General features: G+C 47.2%; 1 protein-coding gene across 1 annotated transcript; it reads left to right on the top strand.

Annotated features, from left to right (window-relative positions):
- On the top strand, window positions 1–1,975 carry LOC104910451 (guanylate-binding protein 1-like; the record flags this gene model as incomplete). Its single annotated transcript, XM_010709308.2, has 5 exons — window positions 1–148; window positions 232–512; window positions 583–795; window positions 860–1,126; window positions 1,269–1,975. Coding segments are annotated over 5 exons (1,125 nt in total), but the record flags the coding sequence as incomplete, so codon positions are not given.
- Between the last annotated feature and the right edge of the window lie 8,563 nt (window positions 1,976–10,538).

Raw genomic sequence — 10,538 nt, 5'->3', positions numbered from 1 at the left:
GCTGCCGCGGATCTGCCGCGGTTGGAGGAGCTGCGGGAGGACGAGCTGCAGCCGGGCTTCCGGAAACAGGTGGACGCCTTCTGCCGGTACATCTGGGAGAAGGCGCCGGTGAAGGAGTTGCCAGGCGGGCGCCGGGTGACGGGCATCAGTGAGTGGCAGAGCATGAGGATGGTGTGGCACACGGGGGATGTGTGTGGGTGTGATGTGTCTCAGCGATGGTGTCTCCCACAGTGCTGGCTTCCCTGGTGGAGAAATATGTGGCTACCATTGTGAAAGGTGAAGTGCCTTGTGTGGAGAGCACAGTGGCAGCACTGGCAAGGACCGAGAACACCGCGGCAGTGGCAGCAGCAGTGGCTGAGTACCAGAAGGGCATGGAGCAGGACCTGGTGCTGCCCACGGACTCGCGTGCCACTCTGGTGGATGTGCACCGGCACTGGGAGCGCCGTGCTGTCACCCTTTTCCTGTCCCGTGCCTTTGCTGACAACGAGCGCACCTACCAGTGTCAGCTGATGGTGAGTCACTGTCACGCCGTGGGGCTCTGGGGGCAATTTCTGCTCAATTCAGATCTGTTTTGTGGTGCAGCGAGAGCTGGAGGCGGCCAAGGAGGAGTTCTGCCGGCGCAATGAGGAGGCATCAGAGCAGCGTTGCCAGGCGGTGCTGCAGGAGCTGTGGCAGGATGTGAAGCACCGTCTGGAGTGTGGGGACTACGCGGCACCAGGTGGTGCACAGCTGTTCCAGAATGATCTGTGCTGCGTGCTGGAAGGCTACCAGTGGTGGCCTGAAAAGGGTGTTAAGGTGAGTGGGGTGTGATGGAGCCTGGTGTGGTGGTGCTGGCGGTGGCTCATAGCTGTACCATCAGGCAGATGCAGTGCTGGAGGTGTTCCTGCGGGAGCGTGAGCCGCTGGCACAGGCGTTGCATGCAGTCGATGCTCGCCTGGTGTTGATGGAGCGACAGCAGGAGGCAGCAGCAGCCAAGGAGGCAGCAGCCAGGGAGGCAGAGGCAGCGTGCCTGAAGGAGCAGCAATACAGCCTGGAGGAGCACTGCAGGCAGCTGGAGCAGCAACTGCTGGAGGAGCAGCGCCTGCGGCTGAAGGAGCAAAACCGCATGCTGGAGCACCACCTGAAGGTGAGCGCTGTGATAGTGTTGTGTGGTGGAACCAGCATGTTGTGGCTGTGCCATGGATGATGGTGCTGTGCAATGGTACCAGCACGTTGTGGCTTTATTGTGGCGTTGTGCAGAGGGACTAACAGCACTTTCTGTCCCACAGGAACATCAGACACTGATGGAGGAGGGTTACAAGCATGATGCAGAGAAAATGCTGCTGCAGGTTGAGCGGCTGCGGAAGGAGAAGAGGAGCACTGAAAACCATGCATGGATCATCTCGGCTGTGGGCCTCCTGGTCAATGTGGCTTCACTCTTTCTGCCCGGCGTGGTCGGCAAGGCAGCAGGCATTGTAGGCAACGTAATTACGCGCATGCTGTAGTCCAGCCACCTGTCCGTGCGTCCTGGTTTCAGCTGCGATGGCGTTGAATTTTCCTTCATTGTGTTTGGTATTATACGTTTGGGCTTTAGGAGAAAAACAATATTGATAACTAACTGATGTTTTAGTTGTTGCTGAGCAGTGCTATACAGAGCCAAGGACATCTCAGTTTCTCCTACTGCCCTGCCAGTGAGGAGGGCTGTGGGGGATGCAAGGAGTTGGGAGAGGACAGAATTGAGATACCTAACCTGAACTGGTCAAAGGAATATTCCATACCATATGATATGAACTCAATAATTGCTAATTATTATGGGTTGTTTTTTTTTTTGCACAGATATTTCAGTGTTTTCTCAGAACTATATCACTTAGCACTTGCTATTATTTATGTGTCTGTCACATTGTTTACCATCTTTAGAAGTTGGATTGAAATTGTCATTTTCCTGTGCTTTGTGATCTTGGCTTACAATATGATAAAACTGCTGATTGGGAACTAATCTGGTGTTTGTGCTGTAGTGATCTTTGGACGTTAGTACCTGTATCTTGGATGCTATGAGTAATTACACTTTGCTCTGTCTCCTTGTGGCACCAGCCTACAGAGGAAATAAGAGAGGACACTTTCCACCCATTGATCTAAGCTGGCCAAAGGGATATTCCATACCATAGGACATCATACAGAAGGACAGCTTGAAAAAGTGAGGGGAGTTCGTTGGGTGGGTTGCTGCTGCTTGGGGACTGGCTGGGCAACAGTCAGGGCACTGTCCCTCAACCCCACGGCACTATAGGAGGTGCTCCAGCCCCCAGTGATGGTGGCCATCAGGAGCCCTATCACAGTGGCAAATGATGAAACACCTGGCCAGCCTCAACCAGGGCTCCCTATCCTTTCTGGGAACCTTCTGGGGCATTCTGTGGATTTCTGATGGCTAGCCGCCAAAAACTGTGAGATGTGGGTGCAGGGCAACAGCCACAATGATGACCGTATCTTCATGCTGGCATTGCTGCTCTCCAGCACCTGATGTACAACAGCCTGGGCATCATTGACCAGCCGGGCAGGAGCAGCTGCAGTATCTTGCAGGAATGGAACTGGGGGAATTGTGGTGAAACTGGGAGATTTCTGGCAAAGAGGTACTTGGGGCAAATCTGGTGGATTTGGGATGAAACAGGGTTTTGGGGTGCAGGGAACTTGGGGCAAACTGAAGGATTCAAAGCAAAGGTAGGATTTGGGCAACCAAGTATTTGAGGTGAAGCTGTGGGATTTGGGCCTTGCAGGAGTTGGGAGGAAACTGGGAGATTTGGGATAAAACTGAAGGATTTGACCAACGTGAGACTTGGGGCAAAGCTATGGGGTTTGGGAAATGCAGGATTTATGGCAAAGCTGTAGGATTTAGAGCAACATAGGACTTGAGTTGAAGCTGTGGGATCTGAGGTGAAAGAAGAGGGATTTGAGGAAATGCTGGATTTGGGGTGAAGCTGTGGGATTTGAGCAAAATGGGATTTGGGGGATCTTGCATTTAGAGGGAATGCAGACTTGATGGGGTGATAGGAAATTTAGGGTGAAGATGTGGGATTTGGGAGATGTTGAATTTGGGGGCAGGATGCAGAACTGTGGATTTGGGGTGAAAGTGTGGGACACAGGAATCAGGATCTAAAGTGGGGTACAAGATTCAGAGTACAGCTGGGCACTGTAGGGGGGAGGGATATAAGGAGAGGATGCAGGATTTGGGGGATGCAGAATTCAGGGCTCACTGTGCTCTATGGGGGATGCTGTGGACTTCATGGTTCCTTGCAGGGACTGTGCATTCATGCTCTTCTTTCCAGCTTCATGTGGGCAGTATGAGACTTCACCCTAGTCCCAAATGTGGGTGTACCAATCTCACCTTGGGTTGAGGATATAATGACATGACAGTGATGTGTCATTTTTCAGGCAGGGATAATAGGAAAGGACAATTTGAGCCAATTTCAGCTGTTTCATCACTGAGGAAGGGTCAGCATGCAGGGTGCTGGAGTCATGGACACTGAAAAAGAGAACATCCATTAAATCAGAAACCAAAGGGCAGTCCATGGGAAGGAGAAAATTCACATGTTGCAGATCTGCTAGCTGTGATTCTGACTGATGGGAACAGGGGGTGGTCTCCAGAATCCCCAGCAGAACCTCTGGTTACAATAAAGGTGGGGAAAGAGCACAAATTCAAGACAGAAACCAATCAGAAGAGACTGATTAGGTGTCCTTAAAAAACCCCGTGCCCAAATATGGACAAGGTGAGTAACTGGACACCTCTCCAAACAATCACCAAAGATTCTTGCTCAAATACAGAAGATTAAAATACATAATCGTGTACTTGGATAATTTTATGAATATATAATAGGTAGGTATGACTATAAGGAGAAAGCAGTGTAAAGACTTGGTGAGCTTGAATTGTGGGGATTTCTCTCCTTATGCTCCATGCAGAATGAAGCAATGTCTCCTCTCCAAACATCTGACTTTTTTAATGTTTTGGGATATTTTATGTGGGCACTGTCACGAGGAGAGGCTGGGAGAGCTGGGGCTGCTCAGCCTGGAGAAGTGGAGGAGCAGGGAGATCTTATTAATGACCATAAATGCCTGGAGGGAAGGTGAAGAGGATGGAGCCAGGTTCTTGTTTGTGGTGCCCAGTGCCAGGACAAGAGGTAAGGGGCACAAACTGGCACACAGGAGGTTCCTGTCTGAACATCAGGATGTCATTTTTTTATTGTGTATTTCTGCCCTGGAAACCAGCTGTCTGAAAAGGTGTGAAACCACCTCCTTGGAGATCTTTAAAGCCATCTGGATGTGGTCCTGGAGAAGCAGATGCAGTGTCTCTGCTTGAGCAGGGGTTGGACCAGAGGGGCCCGGACGTCCCTTCTGACTGACCTCAGGCACCCTTTGATTCTGTGAAAGATTACTCATAATTGTCTTTGGCTGCATAACAATAATGGAAAAATTAAGGATAAAGCTTAATTCTAAACTGTCCCTCTGCAGCCCAGGGGCACCATGCAGAGCAATCGCCATGTGCCGCCGTGGAGGAGCCCACACTGCATCAGTGCAAAGAGATCCCACAGGATCAGGCTTCAGGGTGGAGGTTGCAAGAGGGTTGGGGGAGCTGCTGCCTATAGGCCTCATGCAGGAGCAGCCCCTGAAAAATGGGCCCTGTGATACAGAGCTGTGTTAGAGCGGGGCTTGATCTGCAGCCTGTGGGAAGCTCACACAGCTTGGGAAGTTTGGGAAGGACAGCATCATGTGGGAAGGACCCTGTGCTGGGACAGGGACACGGTGAGGAGGAAGGAGCAGCAGAGATGGGGTGATATGGGCTGAGCACAGTCCCCATTGTGCCGTGCTGCTGGGTGAGGAGAAGGTAGAACATGGATGGGAGGGGGGTATGTGTTGCTTTTAGTTCTCACTGCTCTGGTCTGCTAGCAGTAGGCTATAAATCACATTAACCTCCCTACACTGAGTCTGTTTTGCCTGTGAGTGTTCTCCCCATCCTATCTTAACCTAAGAGTTGTTCCATGTCATTTTCTCCCTCTGCTCCTATTGAAAAGAGGAGCAAGAATCAGAATCAGAAACAGAATGGCCTGGGTTGAAAAGGACCACAATGATCATCTGGTTCCAACCCCCTGCTATGTGCAGAGTCGCGAACCAGCAGACCAGGCTGCCCAGAGCCACATCCAGCCTGGCCTTGATTGCCTCCAGGAATGGGGCATCCACAACCTTGCTGACACAGATGTGTGCATGGCTGCATTCTCCTTTCCCTTAGCACTTATTTAATAATAGCATGGAGCTGAATCTTAAATTCACTTGGAAGCTATTAAATAAACACCCGTCATTTATGAGGGACATAATCTCCCTTATACTGACACTGCCTCAAAGCCCTGTTTTGCTGCAGTTCTGGATTCCTTCCTTCCTTCCTTTCTCCCTCCCTCTCTTTCTCTCTCCTTCCCTTCTCTTCTTTCTTTCCTTCTTTCTTTTTTCCCCCGCTTCTTTTATTTTTTCTTTCTTTTAAACCTTTCATTGTTTCACCCCAAAACACTTTCAAGTGATAAGGCAAAGTGAAAAACACTTTGTGACTGCTGCAGAAATAGTCCTTTGTTTTCTATCTTAAAAATGAATCTAACCTAAAACCCCTGCAGATATACAGGATTAATTTTCACTAGTTTGTTTCACACTATTTAGAAGCAACTCTTGCTGAGTTTTAGATTTTATGGCTCAGCCTGCTGGCTGAATATACTTTCTGTCCACTCCTGTAGGCTGATTGATTAGTGCTGCTAGCCAAACAGCCTGTAGCAGCAGGCCCAGGCATGCAGGCTGGAGTGTGGCTCCCAGCACTTGTTTTGAATTCCCCTGTTTCTGCACACTGTAGAAGAGTCCTCTGCACACACGCAAAGATAGCATGAAATTTTCAGCTCGGTTTTCTGAGCCAACAATTTGCAAACCTCAGACAGATACAGAATGAGATCAGGTGAGAAGCACCATGATGACAGAAGTACCACACTGTCTGCAAGAGGTGCTCAGGGTGGGTAGGATGCAGAAGGGGCAACCATTTATACACAAAGCTTGCAATGGTCTTTCTTCTTTAAGACACAGTACTCACACACTGTGTTATGCAGTGGAAGAGATGAGAGTTAACTGAGTTCTGCTCTGCTCTTTGGTATTAGACTTCCCCATTTTAAATAGTTTTTAAGTATATCGTAGTTTATCAGTATCAGAACTGGAGGAACATTTCCCCTACTCCTGCACAGGATGACTAACATTATAAGCAAGTTAAAAGACAAGGCAGCTCAATAACAGATCTGTGTGCTCCCTCTGTTTCTCTGCTTGGCTCAATCCTCACTAATTAATAAATTTAACAGGGGCATCTAGCAGTAAATGGAAATACACAGTGTTTTGGAAAGAGATGTTAAACAGAATACAGAATCGAGAAATCTTTGTGTCAATATATTGAGCTGTCTTGAGTTAGAAGTTTTAATAATTCCTCAGAAACAGGCCAGTAAACTGGGAAAGACTGGTGGTAGGAACATGAATCCCTGAGCTAAGCTTCCAGTATGAAAGAATGGGATACCAGAGAGGCTGGTATACGAATACTACCTGGCACAAGTGCCGTGCTTGCCCTCCTCTAGCATCTAAGCTGCAATTTATCCAGATGCTTAAAATGCCCTTTTCTCATTGTCATCATCATCACAGTGTCTGAGCACTCCCAGGTGCCTTGGTCTATGGCACCTTCTCCCACTTTTCAGGTTGGAACAGAGACAAAAAGACCTAAATGATTCACCAGAGAGCACAGGGATATAGGCAAGAACTGCCCAAATGCTCCCTGCACACTGGAATTAAAGCAATTCTTCCCTAAAGTGGATACTTTAAAAGTTCTCCAAGGACTCCAGTGTGCCGTTGTAATGGAGCATTATCTACAGCTTAACTCTAAAATAAAGCACCATTTTAAAGTTACAGTGGATGGTTTCTTAAAATTGCTTTGCTTTCAATGGCCCTGATCTTCAGTGATAATTACGCAACTTATTCCCATTGATTTCAGTGAGAGTTACTCACCTAAACAGAGCCAAATTTCTGAGTTTCTGAGCACATTTTAGTCCCTCTGTATATGTCCCACTGTGAGGAGGGACACATTTGTTTCTAGTGGTGCTCAGAACAGAGAGTGTTTTGGTTAATCAGAAATCAGGCTTTGCCTTCTGACTGGTTTTTGGAGTTTTGCCTCTGTTTTTAGCACACTAGGGAACACTTCTTCTGTGAGAGCACAAATTAGCCGCAGGCCCAGCAGGCAGCATCTCCACTAAAGTGGTACCAATTGCGGAAGGGGAAAGAAAGGCCAAGTTCAGCTTTGAGAAATGATCCATGCCAGCAGAATTTGGTGTGCCGCACAACTCACTCAGCACTTTGATTAGTTTTCACTTTCAGAATACAAAAGAAAGATAAACAGCGGTAAATCAAAGCCCAGCATTTCCAGTGAAGGGCTGCTTTCAGTGTCACAATGCAGTACGCACACCTTTCCTGTGCGGCCATATTGTTGAACAGGGGGATGCATCTTTCCCCCATCCTGTAAGAATTGCTCAGATGGCCTCAAACTATGAGGACTTTTGGGTGGGGATTCCCTATGCCTATCGCAGGACAACACTGTGTGAGCCAAGCCTGCTTAGGCTGTGTGCCTATGGGGTTACCCATCTTGAGTCTACTTTAATACATTATCTAATAACACAGCTGTGTAACATGATTACTAAATTCTACTAATGATGCCTCTGCCTACCTTTGCATTAGAAACAAAGATATTTGTTAAGAAGAAGCTTGGGTGTTTCCTCGCACATCTGTGAAGAACAATAAGGCAGATCTAGTGTGTGTTTATTCCAGTAAGCTGGCATACTGCTATTAATTATGGCAGTGTACAACTCATAAGGTTCATTGGCATTGCCATTCCAAAGCTCATGGGAGAAAGAGCTCTTCTACTACCTGGGGAAGCGGAGGAAGGGTGAGAATGAGACAGTTCATTTGCATGGATGTTACCGTAAGCCAACGCAGGGCTGCTTTGATGTTACGGATAGTGAAATCAAGCCATGTCATATGATTAGTAGTCAATAAATCAGAGGCTGATAGCAACCTGGGGAGACTTTCTAACCAAGATCCACACACCACCCACACCTCAGCTGCAGATTAGGGCAAGGGTTGCATATGAACCAGTCCTTCCTTACCCCTTGTTTCCTATATCCTGATTTGAATAGACAGATCCCTGATCTGTGGGATTGGAGCTGAGAGATCGGAGCATGCTGGCCTACAGCAGCTCAGGCCCACAGAATGCTCAGTACAAATTAGGGTTTGACCCACCAGGCAATTTCACTTATCATAGGACAGAGCAGGGGCAAAAAGAAAGAAGCATTTAAGGAGGAGCTTATCCTGAGGTGTCTTTAATCTCCATACTGGGATGAGAGTGAAGCAAACACTAGTAGACACGTGGCTGGGATGCCAGGCAAGCTCTGCAAGAGACACTGGTGCTGCAAGCAGCCTAGGAGACTTATGACATCAGATACTTGTGCCTCTGGGAGAGGTAATGCAGAGGATGTGACACTCATCAGTAGATGTGAGAGCTGCTGTTCGCTGTGTGAGATCTTGGAGCCGGGAGTATCAGATGTAGCATGACATGGCAAAGACAGCTGGGTGGCAGATTTTGCCTTTCAAATTGTGTGTGGGAAGCAAGAAAGTTGAGTCAACCACTACAGCATTTCTCCCACTACAGTGTTTCTCCCTTGCCTTGCCTTTGCCACCCTCATTTACCCAGAGAGATATTTCAGCAGGAGGCTAGGTGACAGCTGTAGGACATGACCAGCAGAGGAGCAAGGCATCAGCATGGACAAAAGAGACATGAGTCACCCAGGAGCTCCTTCAGCCAGCAGGAGCAGGCTGTTCACCAGGAGAAGAGAAAGCCAAGGGGGAAAAAGCCCTCCCAGAAGCAAGCATGTGCTCAGGAGATGTTCTGAGGGGAAACAGCAAAAATCTGTGGGTGCAGATTCTGGGAAAGCAAGTGTTCAGCTTATTTGCATGCTTGTACTGGTGACTCAGTGTTATACTGCTTTTAATAAATTATTGCGGCATTAGTTTCTCCATTGTTAAAACCTCCTTTGTTTTATATATGCAGGAAAGAGGTCTTAAAGTCACTGAGGACAGGATTTTTTAAACCATCGATTCATTATGCCCTGAAGCAGTCAGAGGCAAAGGAAACGTGCACAAAGGCACAGGAAAGCACTGGCACCTTGAACAACAGCCTAGTGTTACACTTCTGGATACAGGATGTGGCCCTGCAACAGTGCAAAGAAGGACAGTAGGGATGATCTGGGGTATCAAAAAGCCTCCTCATAAAAACTGTGTTTGGAAATCACATGAGTAGATGGAGAGATGGAATGAAAGAGAAACTGCAGGAAAGGAAATGGTGGGAATCATGAATGGTACAGGTGTGGCAGTCCAAGCTGGTGACTATGGGAAGCCACAAGGACACATCAGGGGAGAATTATGTGTGTAAACTCTTCCTTACATGGCCCTCAGATACTGTTTATTCTCTCCTTTCTGATAGGCACTGTTATAACAGCTTCATCATTTACTTATACACCAGCAGAGAGGTATGCTTCCCAACTGCTTCCATGGCTACTGAAGGGAGGCACACATCTATTCAACACACCACAAATCAACCCTGTGCTTCATTTATTAACCAGAAATGGAGTGTGAAGGAATAACAGAACTAAGCACACAGCCTGAAGCTCCACACCGCAGCAACAAGCAGAGAATCTGCTTGCAGTGCCATACGTGCACCACATAACAAAACAAACAAACATTATTAGAGTCTCCTGAAAGGCACCATGTGAGATGTTCCTGGCTGTTAAAAGGGGCATCTCAGCTCTTTGAGACAGCAAAACCTCCTCACCATGTCCACATTCATGAGTAGATGTGTGATGGTTTATCTCTTTTTTCATTAATACCCATCATGCACTGTCTTGCTGCAGGCACTCAGCTTATCCTGCTTACAGCTTACCAGTTAATACATATCTACGCTGCGATCTTTGGGCATGGATTTTTATCATTCATCCCCAAGGAAGATCCCTTAAGTACTGCATGATAGCGGGACAGTAACTTTCATTACAATCAGCTGCAAGGATTTTTTTGTTGGTTACATGACACTTCCCTTTCAAAAATATGTTGTTTAATTTTGTTTATTCTTTCTACAGAAAAGCTTGAGATGTTAATTATAGTTATCAGAAATACACTTAGATCACATGGTTTATTCTCACAACAGAAAGAAACGAAATGAAGGAGACAGGGCAAAGACAATTTTGTCCTACTGTTTATTTAGAGACCTTTCACTGAATCACAGTGTGACTAAAGATAAACAATTCACAATACCATAATCATGGCACTAACTTTGTGTCATCTCCATGAGCTGGCATGCTCTATCTATTTATCCCATCTTTTTATACTTTTATTATCTCGCTATTGTGAGGCTGTAATTTTCATCAGGACATAAGTTTTGTTTTCTTTGCCTTGTGAAGAGAATAGGA

The sequence above is a fragment of the Meleagris gallopavo genome, chromosome 3, assembly GCF_000146605.3.
Source record: "Meleagris gallopavo isolate NT-WF06-2002-E0010 breed Aviagen turkey brand Nicholas breeding stock chromosome 3, Turkey_5.1, whole genome shotgun sequence".
NCBI lineage: Eukaryota > Metazoa > Chordata > Aves > Galliformes > Phasianidae > Meleagris > Meleagris gallopavo.
Note: the sequence above shows the minus strand (reverse complement) of the source record. Positions and strands in the feature narration are given on the sequence as shown.